Source organism: Callithrix jacchus, chromosome 5 (genome assembly GCF_049354715.1).
Source record: "Callithrix jacchus isolate 240 chromosome 5, calJac240_pri, whole genome shotgun sequence".
In the NCBI taxonomy this organism is placed as follows: Eukaryota; Metazoa; Chordata; class Mammalia; order Primates; family Cebidae; genus Callithrix; species Callithrix jacchus.
Window position 1 is genome coordinate 20,269,481 of NC_133506.1, and position 21,555 is coordinate 20,291,035.

Consider the following 21,555-nt stretch of genomic DNA (forward strand, 5'->3'; position numbering starts at 1 on the left):
TTCTATTTACCTTTCACAGAGAAAAGATAAAGGAAAGAAGAATGATACTTAAAGTACAATGTATGTGTACTAAAATATAACCAAGCCTCACTGTTAAATCACTTTATGTGAATTATTTCGTTTACTCTGATTATTTGTGAAACTTCATCATGAGATTTCCAGGTGAGGTATTGACCCTGCCCCTAACCCAATGTGGACTGGGAGAAAGTGACACCAGCCCCTTCCAGCTGTGACCTACAACCTTTGCTCTGGTCCCTGCAACACGATACACATATTTTTACACTTGAGTCTGATAGGTTTAAAACAGGACTAAGTGAGAAGATTTAGGGCACCAAGCGGAGAAAGAAAGGAGTACACTGGGTGATAGCAATTAGCTCTTAAGAGAGGAATTTTCTCTTTCCTGTTTATTATCTTCATTGCAAACTGTTTGGAGCCGCAAGCTACACTATTCGTCCACATCGTCAAAATTAACTTGTGGCTATTATTGCAGATTTATTTACTCTTCACTCAGATTCTGTCTCTTCTGTGGGAAAGATGGAATGAAAAGCAAAAAGGACTGTGATGTGGGTGATAAAACCATGATAATTCACACCTGGTTTTAAAAAGTCTTCTCATGCTTCTGTGTCTACCTTGAGAGGAAGTTCGGTGAATACAAAACTGGTTTCCTACAATTTTTTTTCTCTCCATCCGATCAGCCAGGACATGTTGTTTGTTCCATTTTTCTAAGATCCTCAATGAATACAAGAGGCATCTACAGAGAATTCCACCCAAAATGTACTGTTCGAGGACCCCGGCATGAAGTCTGCTTGCATTATTGACAGAGGAGCTAACTTCTGCTTTCGAAATATATTTGCCACTTGGTTGCCAGCTAGAGAGACCAAAAGAGGCTGAGGGCATGGAGAGCTGCATTTTCTAAATGGTTCCAGGCCCCTGGTATTTCAGCAACAGCTAATACAAAACAGATGTTGGTGCTATGCTCCACTGGCTTTCACTTCAGGGCCTCAGTCCATGATTAATCACCTGTGCTGGGGGGCAAAAAAGTTCCACCTGGTCTTTTTGTGTGTGTGGACCTAAGGTCAGCGTTAGCAATCAAGGTGACGGACATTGCCTCTCTACCTTGCTGTTGCTGCTTACCTTCATGTATGACAACTTGGGTTTGTCCAATAAGTGCTAAAATAGCCAATGAACTGAACCCTGGTTAGGAGGGAAAGTTTGCCTACTAGTGCAGAAATAGCTGGCAAACTGTTCAAGAACCTTCTGCCTCTTCATTTATTTTATCCAAAGAGTTAGCCAAGGGTAGACTTTTATGAAAGCTCACTAAATTCTGCAGTTGACTTGAGTCCTTTAAAAAGTTCCCTATAAAGAATGTAAAAAGAATCTGTGTGTCTTTTAGATGGCACTGGGGCAAAGGATAGTGTGGCCACTTCCTTCCAGCCATCCTACAAACAAGATATCCTTTTACATGAGACCTACTGGGGCATCCTCTTCACATTTGCTTCCTCTGTGTGGTTGGACTGTGAGATAGGGGAGTGGTGATGTAATACACATGGAATTCCATGTTGGTTCAGTACGACTGGGAAAGGAAAGAACATTATTCCATCTGTAGCATCTTCCAGGGTGAAGGGGAGCTGGTATTCCACACTGGCCTTTGTTTTTCCTTCCTACAGCTGGGGAGGATTAGGCAGGTGGATTTGTGCCTGAGGAATCCCAGCTTGTGGGTCTGGGCTAGAGAGAATGTATTCACTTTCTATTTCTGCATTACAAATTACCACAAACTTAATGGCTTAAAATAATGCCCATTGAGTGTATCAGTTGCCTTGGGCCAGGAGTCTGGGCACAGTGTATTTTCTGCTCAGATTCTCATAATGCTCAAATCAAGGCATCAGCAGCTGCTCTCTCATCTGGAGCTCAGCCACCTCCTCCAAGCTCATGTGACTGCGACAGAATCCAGTCTTTTGGGGTTGTAGGACTGAGGTCCTCTTTCCTCTCTGGCTATCAGTGGGAACACTCTCCAGAGGCTGTTTGCATCCCATAAGGGCCCCTCCATCCTCAAAGCCAGCAATGGAGAATCTCCCTCACATTAAATCCCCACCCTCTTCTCTTTGAATCTCTTTCAAAACTTCAGAGACATTCACCTGTAGCTAAAACCTAATCAGGGCTCTCTTAATTAAGGCTTAATTACTGGTGAACTTTGCGCCCTTTGTAAAATAGGAGAACTCTATGTAGTTAGATTCTCTATGATCATCTGCTTCAACATGAGCATTGAGAATGAAAATTATTCTGATAAACATTTAATTTTGAAAAATAGAAAATATAGAGGACACGTCTTGGGTACCAAAAAGACTAAGAAGGGGACAAGGATGGTCAGGTTGGCTGGAGGAGCTGCAGGTCAGTTACATTAACCAGAGGGACCCAGTTCTAGAGAGCAAATCCAAATCTGTCAGTTGAGTCCTCGGTTCAAATTAATAGTTTTCAACATTTGTGAACCATAGAATTTTTCAAATAAATGTGAATGAAAGTATTAATAGTTTTCAACATTTGTGAACCATAGAATTTTTCAAATAAATGTGAATGAAAGTATATATATATATACATCTGTACGTGTATGTATTCTATAGCACTCAACATATGTCAGACACCCTACTAAGTGCTTAATATTTAATCCTCATAACAGTATGAAGTGGGCATTATTATTCTTATCCTTGTCACGTTTGCCATTTTACAAATGAAGAATACAGGTCACAGAAAGGAGAAGTACCTTGCCCAAGATGGTAGAGTTGATTTTGAACCCAGGAAATTGAGTTCACACTATTAGAGTGCTTGGCTGAGATGTCATTGTTTTCCTGGGCACAAGGCAAAAGGGTGGGAAGATTCCCCATGGATTTTTCCCAATGGCCCCCTCCCTGAGGCCTGTTCAGTGCATCCTCCCCTAGCAGAGCTCTGGAAACCAAAAGGTTTTAATTCTGCAGGTAGCTGCCTTGGATGGGATTTCCTGGTGGCCACCTTCATTTGCACGGTTTCTCAGAGCCCTTTCAAGGAACCACATTAACCCAATTGCTCAATCTAGTATCTGTCTTTTGCCAACTCCTTTGTCTTCTTGCAACAAATTGGAACAGTTATTGACACAGCTCCTCACCCGTTTCAGACATTTGCTGCTATCTTGGCTTCCTGGCTTGTCTTGCTACCTCCAGTTTTTCCCTCATCCTGATCCATGCACTAAACACTATGAGCTTTGTCTTCCTAACCCCCCTCAGAATATGTCATGTTCACTAACAGTCTTTAATACGCACCAAAAAAATTCTGACTCTCAAGGTGGCATTTTTAGCTTGATCTGACTCTATTGATCTTTCTCATAACTGGAACCCAAATGTTCTAGGCAAATACTTATTCCACTCCTCCCCATCCCTAAAACTTGTTTGCATAAGATGTTAAATTACCATCTCTAGGTCTTCTTCAAACTCTCAGAGTACTTTTTTTTATTGGGCACTTGATTTTCTATCTTCTATTATGATTAATTTTTCTAGTTTATAAGCTTCTTGAAAATAGTGTACACACTGATATTTTAATCTTCCACTGAACACAGCAGCCATTTACAAATAATAGGTACTAAGTAAGCAGATACTGAATCAATCATCCTTCCAAAAGTCCTGGAAAATAGGTGGAGTAGTTATTACTATCATCCCCATTCAACAGATCAGTAAATTGAGGCTTAGGGATGAGTGACTTGCTCATCTCTATGGATATAGAGGCAGATGGAATCTGATGCACAAATCCATTGACTGAGCACAAAATTCCTTGAGGCTGAATTATTCTCTGGTGTCTTCAGTTACAATCAATAATTATTTTTAGAGAACCAACAAACACAATATAATTTGTTACTTTCAGCAGTGGTTCTTAACTGGGGGTACACACCACAGTTACCCAGTGAGTTTTTCTGAAAGGTCCAAACTCGTTCTTCTGGAGCAGAGTGTCTGCAGAGGGAGGCCTGCAGGGGGAGACCAACTATGTGTATTCTTTAAAAAAAAATTCCAGAAGACTTTGGTGTGTTTCTCTGGTTAAGAATCACTGATCTTGAGGCAAGAGACAGAAAGAAAGGGCATCCACACAGGAATAGAGGAAGTCAAACTATCTCTGCAGACAACATGATTCTACGTCTAGAAAACCCCATAGTACTGGCCCAAAAGCTCCTCCAGCTGATAAACAACTTCAGCAAAGTTGCAGCATACAAAATCAATGTATAAAAATCTCTAGCATTCCTATACAGCAACAACAGCAAAACCAAGAGCCAAATTAGAAAAGCAGTTCTAATCCCATCCACAATTGCCACAAAAAGAATAAAATACCTTGGAATAGAGCTAACCAGGTAACAGATCTCTACAGTTAAAATTACAAAACACTGCTCAAAGAAACCAGAGAAGACAGAAACAAATGAAAAAAACATCCCATGTTCATGGATAGGAAGAATCAACATCATTAAAATAACTATACTACCCAAAGCAATTTACAGATTCAGTTCTATTCCTATCAAACTACTGATGACATTCTTTACAAAACTAGAAAAAACAATTTTAAAATTCATATGGAATCAAAAAAGAGCCCAAATAGCTAAGGCAATTCTAAGCAAAAGGAACAAAGCCAGAGGCATCATGTTACACAACTTCAAACTGTACTACAAGGCTACAGTAACCAAAACAGCAATGATACTGGTAAGAAAACAGGTACATAGACCAATGGAACAGAACAGAGCACTCAGAAAAAAGACTGCACATCTACAACCATCTGATCATCAACAAACTTAACAAAAACAAGTAATGGGGAAAGGACTCCCTATTTAATAAATGACTCTGGGATAACTGGCTAGCCATATGCAGAAGATTGAAGCTGGACACCTTTCTTACACCATACACAAAAATCAACTCAAGATAAAGACTTAAATGTAGAACCCAAAACTATAAAAACCCTGGAAGACAACCTAGGCAATATTATCCTGGACATAAGAACAAGCAAAGATTTCATTTTTTAAAAATGCCAAAAGCAATTGCAACAAAAGCAAAAATTGACAAGTGGGATCTAATTAAACTTAAGAGCTTATGCACAGCAAAAGAAACTATCAACACCCTAAACAGACAACCCACAGAATGGGAGAAAACTTTTGCAAACTCTGCATCCAACAAAGATCTAGTATCCAGCATCTATAAGGAACTTTTAAACAAATTTACAAGAGAAAAATAGCCCCATTAAAAAGTGGACAAAGGACATAAATAGACACTTCTCAAAAGAAGACATACAAGCAGCCAACAGGCATATGAAAAAACCCCTCAATGTCAGGGATCATTAGAGAAATGCAAAGCAAAACCACAATGAGATAACTTCTCACACCACTCAGAATGGCTATTACCAAAACGTGAAGAAACAACAGATGTTGGTAAGGTTGCAGAGAAAAGAGATTACTTACACACTGTTGGTGGGAGTGTAAATTAGTTCAACCATTGCGGAAAGCAGTATGGTGTTTCCTCAAAGAGCTAAAAGCAGAACTGCCATTTGACCCAGCCATCCCATTAATGGATATGTGCCCAGACAAATATATATAATTCTGCTATAAAGCCACATGCATGTGAATGTTCCTTGTAGCACTATTCACAATAGTGAAGACATGGAATCAACCTAAATCTTTACCAATGACAGACGGGATAAAGAAAATGTGGTACATATACACCATAGAATACTATGCAGCTACAAGAAAGAACAAGATCATGTCTTTTGCTGGAACATGGGTGGAGCTGGAGGCTATTATCCTTAGCAAACTAACACAGGACCAGAAAACCAAATACCATATGTTCTTACTTATAAAAAGCACCTAAAGGATAAGAACTTATGAAAATAAACAAAGAAACAACTGACACTGGGTTCTACTTGAAGGGGGAGGGTGGGAGAAGGGAGAGGAGCAGAAAAGAGAACTATTGGGTGTGAGGATTAATACCTGGGTGATGAGATAATATGTACAACAAACCCCCACGACATGTGTTTACATATGTAACAAACCTTCACATGCACTCCCAAACCTAAAATTTAAAAAAAGAATCACTGATTTACAAGGGCTCCCAGAAGGCCCTTGGCTTCCCAAATTACCTCATTTAATGTGTAAAATTTCATAATTAGTGACTTGCTAAAATATTGCTATTTAAATGCAAAGTAACATTAAATCTTACTCACTTTTTAAGTATTTGGAAAGGAATAATACTATGCAAATATCTACATCTGTCTCATGGCACCTATTTTTCGTTGTATATTATTTGATATCTGCCTTGTCTCTTGTTAGATCGTTTGTTCCAAACAGTTTCAGAATTTTTTCATTGTCTATTCCCACCTCAGCAGCTGGCTGGGCTCCTGTACATAGTGAGTACCTTTCGTTTGTGAAATGTATGACTCCATGAATGATGAAATTCATGCCTCATCATGAGTGAGTTTACCAGTTTTTCCAAAGAGCCAACTTTGATGGTCTCCTTGGCACTGTCAGTTTCCGGGTCAGCTGGCATTCATAATATCCAAACCTCAGTTTTCTCATCTGTGAAGGGGGCCCAAAAAGCCAGTTCCTGGCTCACAGTAGGTGCATAAGAAATGTCCATTCTCATCCTTGCTTGGTGATTAAATAGCTAACAGTGTATGTGAGCAGCTGGTGGGAGGTGGAGGCAGGTGTCTTCCAAGGATCCTTGAAATCAGGCCATGCAAACGGCAGGCCACCCCTTACGTCCAGCCTGCTCCTGTACACATTCCACAGGGGCAAGACTGAGTGGCCCAAAGAGCTCTTGGAACATGTGTATGTGACTATAAAACATGCCGTAACTCTGGAATCCCGATATCAACAGGGAGAGCTTCAGTGCCTGATTAAAACATGCATTCCTTTTAGCAAACCACTCCAAACACTCTTTTCTCCACCCCACGGGGAAGCTTGTCAGCGCTAATGTGATTCTTATGATTCTTGCTGCTCTGTAGCCTCTTGATCTTTACTGAGATCTCTCTGCCCCTGAGTGTGTCGGAAACAAAATGTCCTGTCTGGTGTCCAGGGCTTAAAATAACAGACGCTGGGTTCCTGCTGCCATGTTGAAACTTTACTCCAAGGTCTCTCCCCATCACCCCCTGCCCCTTTGCCAAGCCGAAGGAAAAAGCCCAGGGTAAACTGGCAGATAGAGAAGTGGGGAGAGACAGGGGAAATCAGGCATTCTTAGACCACTGCAGGCATTCTTTAATATCTATTTGATTTTCCCTGGGTTAATGTTTCAGAAATATTTACTTCTTAAATTGCGAGAAATGTTTTATGGAAAGTGAATTCCCATCTCCAAAGATGTGGACCTCATTTTCTAAGCAGTGCTGCCTAGGAGCATGTTTGAGATCATGCAGTCTGTCCTCCAGACAGTGGTCGTGTGCTAAATAATTTAAGGAGGGATTGAGCTGGGTGTATTTCTGGACATATATTTTCAAGCCTGAGAAATAATAAAATAAGTCATCCCCTGGCATCTGGGCGTACTCATATTTCCTGTGAGAAAATGAGATTGCAAAGTCTGCAGAAAATCGACCAAGACACTGGTATTGGCTCACAAACTCATCCTAAAATCCATCTCTTTTGCTTAGGATTACAGGGAAAATGCCTTTCTCTTTTTGTGCATGCCAAAGGTTCGACAGAGAAGAAATTTTCCTTCTTTAACACAGGTCATTCTGGTAGTTTCCACTGCCTGTAATTCCTTCTGGCCCTCTAGAAGACTGAGTTGTTCTAAACATATTTTTGGAAATGCCACTGACCATTGTTTTTCTTAGGGGACTGCAAAGCTTTGTAGTAAGAGGCTTTGTGTTTTATTTGTTTTTCTTCCCCTGACACAGCTGGTTTTGTTTTAACAGCATTGGAGGGGAGGTTAAAGTATTTGTGGCCTCCGTTAACCTAGCTTATCCCCCAAGCCAACAAGGCCAGAAATCAGAAGAGACAGAACAGGAACAGACAGGTTGTCTGCCAGGATAGGTTCACCCTTGATTTAACGACCCTCGTAAGAGGGGTGGGGCTGATCTTAAGATGAGTGAACACTTCAGAGCACGTAGCTGTTGGGAGAGCAGATCACCCCCACAAAAGGTATCTCAGGAACCGGAGCGCTCAGGAACTGCTGGGCAGTAATCAGGCCAAACAAGAGACTACCACATATGCCCATTTTTTATTTGCCACATCCAGCGAAGGAGCATAGCTCAGGCTGCAGTCAGATACCGAGCAAAGGGCATGCACGGCCCTAGGGGTGGACTGGAAATGGCAGCTATTTCTGAGACATACCAGTCTGGTTGGGTGAGCCTTGTTAAAACCAAAACTCAGGCCGGGCGCGGTGGCTCACGCCTGTAATCCCAGCACTTTGGGAGGCCAAGGCGGGTGGATCACGAGGTCAAGAGTTAGAGACCATCCTGGCCAACATGGTGAAACCCTGTCTCTACTAAATACAAAAAAAGTTGGCCAGGCACAGTGGCACATGCCTGTAGTCCCAGCTACTTGGGTGGCTGAGACAGGAGAACTGCCTGAACCCAGGAGGCGGAGGTTGCAGTGAGCCGAGATCGTGCCATTGCTCTCCAGCCTGGGTAACAAGAGCGAAAACTCCGTCTCAAAAAAAAAAAAAAAACTCAGTCAGTTGAAGTGGCTCATGCCAGTAATCCCAGCACTTTGGGAGGTCGAGGCAGGCAGATCACCTAAGGTCGAGAGTTCGATATCAGCCTGACCAACATGGAGAAACTCTGTCTCTATTAAAAATACAAAATTAGCCAGCCATGATGATGTATGCCTGTAATCCCAGCTATTCAGAAGGATCACTCGAACCTGGGAGGCGGAGGTTGCAGTGAGCCCAGATCGTGCCACTGCACTCTAACCTGGCAACAGAGCAAGACTCCGTCTCAAAAACAAAACAAAACAAAACAAAAAACTCATGCCAGGTCCCATCCCCAGAGATCCTGATTTAATGGATTTGGGGTGCAACCTGGACATAAGGTTTGCCAAGCTCTCCAAGTGACTGTGAGATGGCACTGAGGCTACAGAGAACTACAGTCCAGCAGAAAATGGTAACTCCCCTTTCAAGGACCTACCAAATGCCAGATAGAGTAATTAAGCACTTTTCTCTGTATTCACTTCTTGATTGCTCCCAACTTTTCTGCAAGATAAGCTTCTCTGTAATTTAAAGCTAAAACAGAGATTTTTAGATTTTTGGCTGTCTAGACGGAGTTTGATTTCCACTTAATTCCAAAGCCTATTCCTTTTCCACTCAACAGCCTCCACAGAAAATCCAAAATATATACCTATGGATACTCTCCAGAAGCCTACATAAGAGATTGTTTCATTCACTTATTTATGTGAGTAGGGACTTTCCCTGTCTTCTCTGCAATATGTAGAAGAAGGATCCAAAATTATTTAATTGGAGACTCTGAGCGTCTTGAAGGGGATGTGGCTGCCATACCCAATCTTCAAAGCTTCCCTTTGCCATCCTGTACAAAAGGACATGCACCAAATATTGCTTCTACTTTTGCAAAACACTCTTCAAGCAAGGATCTCAAAGCCCAACATAATTAATACAGTCATTTGTCTACTGTTTAGATGAGTAGCATTTTATATACCTCTGTATACATAATACTCTTGGCCTTCCAAGCGTATGAGAATGTTTCCGATTTTAAAGAATGAGCAATAGAGTAACTGAAAGGAGCTGAATCTTGGCAAATGCAAGACCTCAAAGGCATTTGTAGTGACCTATATGAGAAAGCGTGGTGACCACGAAGCATATCATAATGGCTTGTCAGCCATGCTCTGCTAAATGGTTCAAAGATAGGAAAGATGAGGAGGCAGAAACATTTAGTTCTTAGGAGTCAGATACCCCTGGACAGTATCATCTGTTTGCTCAAGTTTCTGAAGAATCTGGAAGCAGCGAAACGGTGACATGAGTGATGATCCAGTTTCTTCGGTTAATCAAGGCAATAGGGACAGCCGGGGCCAATTAAGTAGCTAGGCATTCAGTGATGGATGAATCATTATAGGCAAGACCAAAGAGAATGCCATTGACAAAAGCAATTAAAGTCATTCAGGCACTTCCAGGCCAGGAAATCCTTCTAGTCTTCAAGGGGGAACATGTAGGAATCATCAGGTCTAGCCTGATGAAGTCATCTGTTCATCGTGTAGCTAATGATCAACAGAAGTGCTGAACGCACATGAGGACAGGCCGTATGGAATACATTTTGGTGGCCGAGACATATCTCTGTGCCTTGATTTTAATCACCTTTAAAACAATCCTTACCATAGCCCTCTTTTCCTTTCCTTCTGACCTCAATCTCCCCCTACTCCTTATATTCTTAACTTAGAGAGTTAAGAAACACACAGTTTTAATGTATGGGTGATTTTTCTTAAGTAAGGAAAATATTCTCCTTCCTAATTTCTAGTCCTGCATTTTTAATAGTCTCTGTAAGCATACAAGTTTCCAAGGGACATATCAGCATGTTATAAAGTTTCTTTATTTTAAACACAAAGGAGACTGTGTCCATGTGGAAAAAAAAATTATACAGATGTTTCTACACCTCTCGGGATTCCTTACTTGTATTCACGTTGCAAAATTTAGAATTGGGGAAAATGGATATGAACTAAGAAACCATACTTGGAACTACCTGTTTCTTTAAAACCAAAGTTCCATCCAGGGACCCTGAAGTAAAGGTTGTTAATGAGTTGTCATGTTGATAAAACCAAAGAACACTGTTCTATGTCCTGCTTTATTTTCTCCCTCTCTGGTGGCTGCTATGTTGTCTCGCTTTTAGATTCATCCTACTCCTACTCCTCCCAATCATTAAATGTGGGATTCTTCAGTCCCTGTAGTCTCGCCTCATTTTTTCTTTTTTTAGACAATCCATCCATCTCTCCAGCTTCATCTTGTCCCATCCTCAACCACATCTTGCCTTGTTGACAAGCTCTGTGTTCTTCTGCAAACCACAAAACCATTACACCTGGTTCCTCGGCCTGGAATCCTCTCCTCTAGCTTTTTGTCTGGCTAATACTTGCTCATCCTTTGGATCTTTGTTCACTCATCACTTATTGACTTTTTTCAGATGTGGTCCAATCTCCCTCTTATGAGCTCTCATAACACCACAAAACCTTTCTCTATAATGCTCATCAGAGTTGCGATCCATCCATTTGGACGATTATTTGATTAATGTCGATTTCTCCCACTAGACTATAAGCTCTTCTGTTTTTATATCTTACTCTTCCTTGCACTGCCTACCTCTCTTCTTCATAGGTTGCCACAGCTTCTACCAACCAACGGCTTACTCTGTCTCACAGATTCTGCTAATAAGCTTTTTTCTATGTCTTTCCATTTCTACTTCTACTACCAACTAAATTGTACTACCATCTTCTCTAAATTTTTCACATCCATGCTGTAATAACAAGAAGATCTGGTTTATAATCTATATATTTTTTTCTCTCTTTTTCAAAGCTCCTATGACAGACCAACACATGGCTTCCTTGCTAACACCCAAGTGGACTGCCTTTGGGTCAAAGGCATCATCCATTCATTGTCTGTGGTCAGGCTAGAGGGGCTGAGATGTCTGCTTCCCTAAAAAAGAACAATAAGCTGGATGCTCTCTCCATCACAGCCTGCCTGCTGGGAGCTGGCAGAGTTGGGGAGAGATCATCCTTGAGAACTGGAGTTAGGAAAAAGAAAGTAACAGAAAACAAGCATGAACAATTGGGACATTTAGCATCCTACTCCTTAATCCATGTTCCACTCAACTAAATCTCCATTTCTCCACATATACTGTGTTGTTAACACAATTAAGATATCACAGAAGTTAAGTCCCTTTAGGCCTGATGAGCAAAGGAAAACTTAAAAGGAATATCTGAAGTATTTTGGGAGTGATAGAGTCTAGTGAAAACATGTCAGATGTCTGGGTGAAGAAAGTGCTCTTTGGGAGCCTGTCTACCCCTGGTTCACCTTCACTTGGTGAACGCAGCCCTTCAGGACCTCTACCTAAAGTGAAGGGGGCACTAGACTCCACCCTAGCGATATCCTACCCTAGTGAGACCCTATCCAACCACTCACAACATGAGGCCATCAGGCATTTTCTCAGTCTTCGACTCTCAACTTCCTCTACTAAAAAAAAAAAGTTGATACAATTATAATCCAAATAGCTGGCAGAAATGGAGTTTTATTGATCTTTAGAAGAACCACCATCCCTTACCTCGGCAGAGCATTACAGTGTAGGAGCTAACAACACAGATTCTTGAATCTCTGATTCTAGAATTCAATTCTGGCATGGCCACCTACCAACTATGTACATTTGAGTAAGTTACTTGGCTTCTCCTTGTGTATAACGTAGGATTACAGTTCTTACACCAATTTCGTTATTGTGAGGACTAAATCAACAAATGTCAAGAGCTTGTAACAGTGGTGACATCACACATGGGTGAGCTATAATTATTGCTATTGATATTATTATTGTGAGTGTTGATATTATTATTGTGTTTTAGAGGCTACCTGATCCAATTAGTAGCTACCACCTGGATTACTCAGGACAAATTTGGTTATAAGAGGCAGAAAGGAAGTATATTGAATCACGCAGCAGGGAAGTCCAAAAAAAATGGTCTGGGTTAGGCACAGCTGGACCCAAAGGTTCAGATGATGCTATCAGGACTCTCAGTGTCCTGCACAGTGGCTTCTATCTGAGTCGATAACATTCTTAAGCAGGCTTCCTCCAGGTGAGGACAAAGATGTCGTTTGAGAATTATCTCATGCTTACACTTCTTCCTCAGTGGATCTAAAAGAAAGACTCAAATAGTCCCTGGTTATGTTCCATCATCAAACCAATAATCAGGGGGATGAAGTATTCCAACTGATCAAGACTGGCCATCACACTACCTTGTAGAAAAGAGGAAAGGCAGGGCCAACCCTGCTCAAACAGTATGGTTCTCTGGAGGAGGAGGCTGAGTGGAAGATGCCCACTGCTCCATCCTTTGTCAACGCACAATCTGGGGCTGTTTCTCTAAGAAGGGACCAGATGACTGTAATTGACATGTTTACTGAAATGTTTACCCTATTTTTATCTGAAGAGTTACAAACACCCATGAGTGCTGTTCAAAATATTGAATAACCTCTAGGACAGAATCTCTGACCAGTTGTCTGAACGTCTCACCACTTAGAATGGAGGTCCACTAAAGACAACCAGTGAGGTGTAAGACTGTAGAGGCACATTCCTGCCGAACAGCAATTCTGCATCAAATGCAAACCCTGGGCTGACTTCTAGGGTACTTAAATGTTTAATCCTATTCAATCGAACTGAGCAAATACTATCTAGCTTGGCTGGCTTACCTACCCACTTTGAAGCAGGACCCGAGTAGACAGTTATCTTCAGGATGGGACTTTCTGCTCTTTCATTTACTTTGTCATCTCACGTGCGTGAACTCTGCACTGGACACACACTTAGGACACAGGATGTAAGATTTAGAGCTGAAGCACCAATAACCTTGACGTAGACCCATGTATGTACTTTGCTTGTCCTTCAGTTTTGGGCCAATGCTATCCTTCTTTCTGGCTGGGGAAAGCCGGGGTCCCCTTTCCTCCCTTCTCTTAGTCTACCACCAAATGCCTCAAAAAACAGGCCTGGTCTCAGCAGGACTTGTCTTTGTCTATGAATATGCTATCCGTACAAATTCAGATGGGACAAAGGATCCTTTGATTAGAGATTTAAATGAGGGACAATTTAATGAGCCAATTCAGCTTAGCTAAAAAGCATCTACCAATGTCTGGTATGAGGTGAGGGTGGGGGAAGTAGTTATGTTACTTCTTACCATACTCCCTTCTCTTGCGTTGATGTTTTTAAGTACAGAGAAGTACAAAATACGTACCTCCCCTGCCTCCCACCAGCTCTCCGGTGTAGCTGCTTTCAGTTGCTTGCAGCACCTCGTAGCACCGTCCCCTTCCCTGCCTGCCTTCCAGGCTCAAGGCAGTACCTGGGCATCAGTGCCCACAATTAACCCCAGGAGATATCTCCCCACCCTACTTCCTCCTCCCAGCTAGTGCTGCTGCCTGCAGAAAGACTTAGAGTTGCTTGCCAAGTTGATCTTTACTTCCCTCTTTCTAGTGGGAATTGATGGATTTCACGCCTGTCTCTTTTCAGGGCTGCAGAGAGTACAGCAACTTGCAAAAAACACAAGATACTTCAGACAAAGACTGCAGGAAATGGGATTCATTATCTACGGCAATGAGAATGCTTCTGTTGTTCCTCTGCTTCTTTACATGCCTGGTAAAGTTGCGTAAGTATCCAAGGCATCTCAGAATCACACCTAAACACCAGGTGACCTAAGATGGCTTTTTGACACAGGCATTAGATTATGCATTTGGAATGGGGTGATTGAGTTTAGAATTCAATTGTACAGCTTCTCAGAAGCCACCTGCCAGCCTGTCACCTAGAACTTCTCCCACAGGTCTTACAGAAGGGGAACCAGGTGCTAAGACTGACCTCTCTTCCCTAAATTCAAGCTCTGTTAATTTAGGGAAATCACTTATCTCCTCAGCCTTAACTGTAAATTAAGCACAATCCTGAACCTCCTTCTGACCCCAAATCTTTCTCAGTGAGAACTTCTGAAGATCGTCTCTCCCCATATTACCATCAAAACCTTGTGATCAGGCCCTGTGTTTTCTCCCATTGAACGCTGCAGCCGTTCTAGCAAGAGGACCTTCTCATTTCAAGGGTGGAGAAGCTGAGGCTGACTGCAGTTAACCTACCCAAAGCCATACAAGTCAAACAGCAGTAAAAGTAAGATGCAAAAAACCCAAACTGAGGCTCACATTGAAGCTCACGCTCAGTTTCTCATGCTCTTACTCTAAACCTGTTTTGGGGTTGTTTTCTTGATTGGAACTTTGAAATTGAGCATTAGTAACAATTGCATAAAGAGGAAAACATGACTTCTTGTCAGTTTGGCAGGGACAGTTTTACACATGAGCCCTTCTCCAAGCTGCTAGAGACTAACCACCTCTGTTATTAAAAGGAAGTTAACTGGCAGAACACGGTGGCTCATGCCTGTAATCCTATCACTTTGGGAGACTGTGGCGGGTGAATCACCTGAAGTCAGGAGTTCAAGACCAGCCTGGCCAACATGGTGAAACTCTGTCTCTACTAAAAACACAAAAATTAGCTGAGCATGGTGATGCATACCTGTAGTCCTAGCTACTAAGGAGCCTGAGGCATGAGGATCACTTGAACCCCGGAGGCAGAAGTTGCAGTGAGCTGAGATTGTGCCACTGCACTCCAACCTGGGTGACTGGGTGACAGAATGAGACCCTGTCTTAGAAAAAAAAAAATGAAGTTAACTAAAATCCTTTCTAAAGGTAAAATGTTTATTTATGTCTCTGACCAAGCACATGATGGAAATTCATATTCAACATACTATGCATCAGATTTTAGAGGTCCTAACTCCCCTCCAATGTAACCCATTGCTAGAACTTTCTGTTTGACTCTCTAATCACCCGACTAGATTGGCAGAGTATTTGAAGTATAGAAAAGTCCCAATAAAAGAGGTTTGGGGCTTACTCGTGAAAAGTCATGGAGGGCAAGACTGAGTTATAAGTTCCTAAAAGACTGATTCCTCAGAGTATGCTCTGGCGTCATTTTACCACAGCAAAATCACAAGCAGTTAAGACACACGTGAGTTTTTTAGCATGCCACATCATTCACACCAGTTGGCCCTTTGTTCACAGATCTGGGTCAGGAACACAAAGCATGAAGTGTCCAAGGAGATCATGTGCTACAGAAATGTTGCACCTCACACTGCTCTCTGATAATGTCAAGGAGGGGTGACAATGGTGACTGAAAGTAGTAGATAATCCAAAGACTTTTAACCATCTGATTTTTGAAGGCACACACACGCACTTATTCAAAATGATTGGGGAAATGATATGTGTTGGAAGAAATATTCCAAACTTAGCTCAGGTTTACCTAATATTGTATCATTAACTCAAAAGAAGGCACTGAAAATAAACTTGTCCAAGGTCTAAAACACATAATTCTGGAGTATTCCAGTGACAGTAGAAGTGTTCTGGATAGTTCCAACTTTAATGATAAAAGCCAGAATTAGAATCCCTACAGGTTGGAAAAATGAACCAACCCAAAGAGAAGAGTCCATAAGTAGTGAAAACAAATGCATATAACTTCCAGAACTCACACAATATGCTGTGTACAATATGCTTCATATGTTCATATGTTCATAGAAAAGTTATGTTCTATGGTGTGGTGAAAGGTTTGGAATAAAAACTCCTCCTAGCTGGGGGTTCTTGAACAAGTTACTTAGCTTTCTGAAGCTCCAGTTTTCTCATTTATAAAATAGGATATAAAATCTATTTCATAAGGTTACTGTGAAGATTAAACAAGATGATGTCTGCAGGAACTGGCATGTTACCTCTTATATAAGAGCTATTAAGTGTTAGCTGTCATTCTTAATAGCATTAACTCACTGATAATAATAATGGCATTTTTAAATGCTAATAATGTATACAAAGCACTTAATAGAGTACTTGGCATGCCACAACCATTCAATCAGTGGTAGCCATTTTACTGCTACTACTCTGCAACAATGATGATCATTATCAGTTTCAACTGAGTGCTAGGTTGAGTCACCATGGTTGCATGGCTCTCCCAAATAATTACTGCAGTTCTTGATTGCATTACTAAAAATAAAACATCCAGAAAAAATAGTAGGTAAAGATCCTGCTATACTCTGCTTCCATATTGCTATATAGACACTGGATAATGTGTCAAACCATCCTGTTTCTTTTAACTTAAGATTTTTTTTTAAGAAGAGCTAATATCACAGAATACTGAATATATGCTAAGTAAGGCTTTGCAATCTCAGTGATTACCCATGGAGGGTAGGATGTTTAGCCGTAGTTTGCAAATGAAGATGCTGAGACTTAACAAAGGGCAAATTACTTTCTAAGGCCGGATGTGGTGGGTCACGCCTCCCAACAGTTTGGTAGGCCAAGGCGGGTGGATTACTTGAGGTTAGGAGTTCAAAACCTGCCTGGCCAACATTGTGAAACCCCGTCTGTACTAAAAATACAAAAAAAAAAATTAGCTGGGCATGGTGGCAGGCATATGTACTCCCAGCTGCTCAGGAGACTGAGGCAGGAGAATCGCTTCAATGTGGGAGGTAGACGTTACAGTGAACTGAGATCATGCTACTGCACTCCAGCCTGGACAACAAGAATGAAACTCTGTCTCAAAAAAAAAAAAAAAAATTACTCTCTAAGACTCACACAGGTTATAGGCACCAGAGCCCAGAATTCAAAGCCAGTTCCATTTGCTTCATAAACTAGAGCTCTTTCAAACGCACAGCACAACTCCCAAGCTTTAGTTCATAGGAAAAAAATGCTCATGAAAGCAATGCAGAGCACAAATTTCATTATGTTTAATGTCATCATTGGCGATTCAAAAGGCAACAATCACTACAAACAGAAAAAAAAAATCTGTTTGGGTCATCTAAGGAAACAGAACAGGTTAGTTACAAAAGGTAGTATCATCTGTTACTGGTAGGAGGCGCTGGCAAGAGCTTGCCCTGCTGTCTGGCTTTGCTTCCTTCTGTAATATTTCTTTGTCGGAAGTTTATATGTAGAGACATTTTTTAAATAGGGAGTTAATTGTGTAAGTCAGTGTGGAAGCACTTCTTTCATTTGGTCATTTAAAAACCTTTGATTTTATTAAAGAATGATGATCTCTCCACATGTCCTCTTGCAGAATGAAAACAGTCTGGAGCCAGTTATCCTTTTGAACAAAGCCTTGTTATAACTCTACCACCGGAGTCTTCTACAGAGCTGTGTAATGTGATTTCACCCATAAAACATACATTTAAATAACCAAGAATGTATTGTATTGGGTACTTGGTAAAGGCTTTGTTCATGTAATATACTTGGAAGATGGTGTTACACAAGAGGTAGTGATTCTGCATACAATGCAATGCTGTCAATTATTATTATTATTGATAATCAATGCTGTTGATTATTATGATTATTATAAAATAGTTTAGTTTATTTTAACCTATTGCCAATTGCTTTGGGGAGTACAAACAGAGGATCATGATATAAAATTTCCAGTGCAATCATATATATTAACTTAAGAACACTAGCTTTAGTAATGTAAGGTTTAAATTCAAAAGTGCTCCAGGGAGATGCCAGATTAGGCTAATGAATCAACAGAGTCATATATTTTGCTCTGCATTCTTTGGCAAAATGGGCTTCTTTTGGTACAAAAAGAATCATGCAGACAGTGAAAGCGGTCTTCTGGGAGTCCCAAAAACTGGCCTGAGATTATGGGTCAGTTGGTTTGTACTCTAGAATAAAAGCACTAGACTTGTTTCCCAGACAATTATGAGCTCTCATTCTGTGCAGTTCTGTGGGCAGCCTTCCATAGGGTGATCAAGAAAGAGAAAGAACAGCCTCTGTTTTCAAGTTTTCTCAGCTAGAAAGCTTCATCTCCTTCTAAACTTCCTACTTGAAATCAAAGGACTAATCTTGCCTCGCCCAAGCCAGGGGGCCAGAAAGGCTGTGTGTCCTGTAGATCTTGCAGTCTCTATTGCTTCATTTAATAACCTGTGCTCTGTCTGAAGCAACCAAAAGGCAGACTGCTCAACAGCAAAACAAGTGAATGGAGGAGCAAGCTCACTCTCCACATCTGGTTCAAGAATTCTTCCTGAGCTGTGATTGGAAGGTTTCTCTGGTGCTGTCAGCTTCCAGCCTAAAATAATACACCAGCAATCTCTTAATGCTAAGAACAGATCTGAGGCATTTACCTCACTTATGGGTAAAGTCATTCAGTAATTAAATTTTCCTGCAAAGACTAACAGAGCCCAAAGAGGGAAAAGAGTCACTTGGGAGTACATGCCTTTTTATCTGACCTTCACTCTCAGCACAAGATATTTACTGCCTTTGAGCTTAATATTCTAGAATTGTTACTTCGAATAGCTCTGGAAAAAAAAGAGACTAGAAGGATTGAAGGGAAGGAATCATAGCTTACCAAGGTTTTACCCTGCATCAAACAGCTTTCTAGTTCTATGACTTAAGTCCTATAGGCTGTAAGGTTCTGTGTGAACATTTCTTTCCTGGTCTCCCTTCTGCCTCATTCCTCTTAAACCCAGTCACTGAGTGTATTATCCCTGTGCATCCCTGGGTATGTTCATTCACATATCAAACAATCAGGGGACCTTCCTATTTCTTATCTCTGATATGATGGAAAATAGAATCTTTGGCCCTGCACTGAGTAAACTAGCTTGGGGTTGGATACTGCAGACCCTCTGATTCTGGTCTTCACATTATACTCACTAAGTATAGGCTCCTTGAAATTTCCACATTATATTATTTGTATTAAGTTTTTAAAACATATATCCTTACAACTAATATAGCTTCTTTCTTTATGGTCTTGCTTTATAGGAACTGTTTTACACCTAGGGAGCCTGCAGATGGATTTTGTACCACTGCAGATTTGTTAAACCAGTGAAATAAACATCAGTATTTTCTGCTTGGTGTCAGAGACTCAATATCCACAATTATCTAATGAGTGTGTCAGACCCATAATACCACATACATCATTATGAGAGGCACCAAGTGACTGACTGCCCATTTATTTGTCAATTGTATTTGACAGAAGTTTAACGACTTCAGTCATCTTCTATTATCATAAAAAAGAAAAAAGTCAATTAGCCATATTCCTTTTTCGTCAGGATAATTTTGTCTTTTCTCAATTAACCACTTTTTTTTCTCTCTCTCTCTTTCTTAAGGGCTTTTGCAAGGCATATGTTGCAAGAGAAGAAAATCGGGGTGGTGGTCGTGGGATTTCCAGCCACTCCCCTCGCAGAAGCTCGGGCTCGGTTTTGTGTTTCAGCGTCACATACCCGGGAGATGTTAGACACAGTGAGTATGCCACAGGCCAACCGGATCTCAGTACCAGTACCTTGGAGTCAAAGCAAGTCCTTTTACTGAGACAGCTTGGGGTTCTCTGGGTTTCCCTTGGGTGATTTAGGCAAACAACACTGGTGAAAAGTCACTGCTGATAAACAAGGGCACGTCAACAACAGCCAACACTGTGACCACTCCGTAGATAGAAAAGAAAATCCATTTCGCAAAGATTTCAATAGTATTTTGGTTTCCTAGAAAAGACTGACAGAGTAGCTGTATGTTGTGCTATTTACTTGATCTTAAATGCAAAAGCTGATCTAAAATGCTGTTTCAGACTTAATTACGTGTATCCTGACATTTTTCATAGCCACAAAATCTGCCATAATAATAAAATAGGACCCAAGTAAGCAACATGTTGGAAAACCAACAACAAGAACAAATCTACATGACAGAAGCCACACCTAAGTGAGGCAGAAATGAGTTTAAAACTGCCTTTTATTGTCCCTTGATTTCCATTTTCATGTGAATGAGTAATATCCGAGAACTAAGCCATCTAATCCGTTTGGAGTTAATGGGAAGTCACATAACATAAATGCAGTTTTGCAAACACTATGGAGAGTCAACTATGTGCAAACCTGGGGCAAAAAGCCTAGGAGAAGATACTAATAAATGAATAACACATAATACCGGACAAAATAAATTCATCTTGAAAAAGAAATACAGAGAACTGTGGAAGTGGATTATTACAGTGAGGAAGATTGATGGGACGTGGCTTTTGAGCCAGGCCTTTTTAATAAAGATCATGGAGCATCATTCAAGGCTTCCGATCAGTAGAGTGACATAATCATGTCATTATGAAATGAATGTGATGAATTGGAAAGGGACAAAAGGACCTACAATGGAGCTATTTTACAAAACAAGAGATGACAAGGCTAATGGTAGTAGAAACAAAAGAAACAAATCCATGGAAAAATATTACAAATGAATGGACTCGACAAATGATTGGATGCAGTGCATATGTGGAAAGAGAGAACCAAAGACAATTTGAGGTCTTTAGCACTGGTGAAGAGAAGGATGGTGAAGCACTTAAATGAGAGAAGGTATAAGGAACAACGAATTTTCAATAGGAGTGGGAGAACAGAATGAGCTCAGTTCTAGACATGTTCAGACTACATGTCCATGGGCCACCTATAGAAGAAAAGTAAGATTCTAGAGCTTAGGAGAGTATGCAAAGCTGGAGCTGTTACAGTTGAGGGAACTGAGGGATCATTACAGCCAAAAGTAGAAGATGTAATTGTCCAGATGTGAGCAAGAGTGAACAGGGCAGACCTGGGGACTGCTTACCTTCCGGGGAAGATACAGGACTCACAGATGGGGACCCACACTTACATAGAGCTAGAGCAGTCAGGAAAGACATATTCAGTGTAGTATTAAAGTCCATACAGAGGAGACAGTTTTAAAGAGGAGGAGGGTCAAAATGCCCCTGAAAACTACAGGAAGTTTCAACGCAGTGAGGGAATAGAAGAAAATACTGGATTAGCCATTAGTAGAAGCTCGATGTTGCAGAGAAGAGGCATTTTAAGGAAAGGAATGGAACAGAAAGAATAAAAGAGTGACGAGGATA

At 41.0% G+C, this 21,555-nt stretch overlaps 1 protein-coding gene and 1 long non-coding RNA gene across 3 annotated transcripts in view; one reads left to right on the top strand and one right to left on the bottom strand.

Moving 5' to 3' along the window:
• Nucleotides 1-21,555, top strand: part of SPTLC3 (serine palmitoyltransferase long chain base subunit 3) — a 168,789-nt gene that overhangs the window by 140,158 nt on the left and 7,076 nt on the right. For both annotated transcript variants that reach the window (XM_008995768.5, XM_054255217.2), the window contains 2 exons: nucleotides 14,167-14,302; nucleotides 19,814-19,946. In XM_008995768.5, coding sequence (XP_008994016.2) covers nucleotides 14,167-14,302; nucleotides 19,814-19,946 — 269 coding nt within the window. The remainder of the gene's footprint in view (nucleotides 1-14,166; nucleotides 14,303-19,813; nucleotides 19,947-21,555) is intronic.
• Nucleotides 1-21,555, bottom strand: part of LOC144582458 (uncharacterized) — an 85,201-nt gene that overhangs the window by 16,482 nt on the left and 47,164 nt on the right. The gene's annotated exons all lie outside the window — the stretch shown is intronic.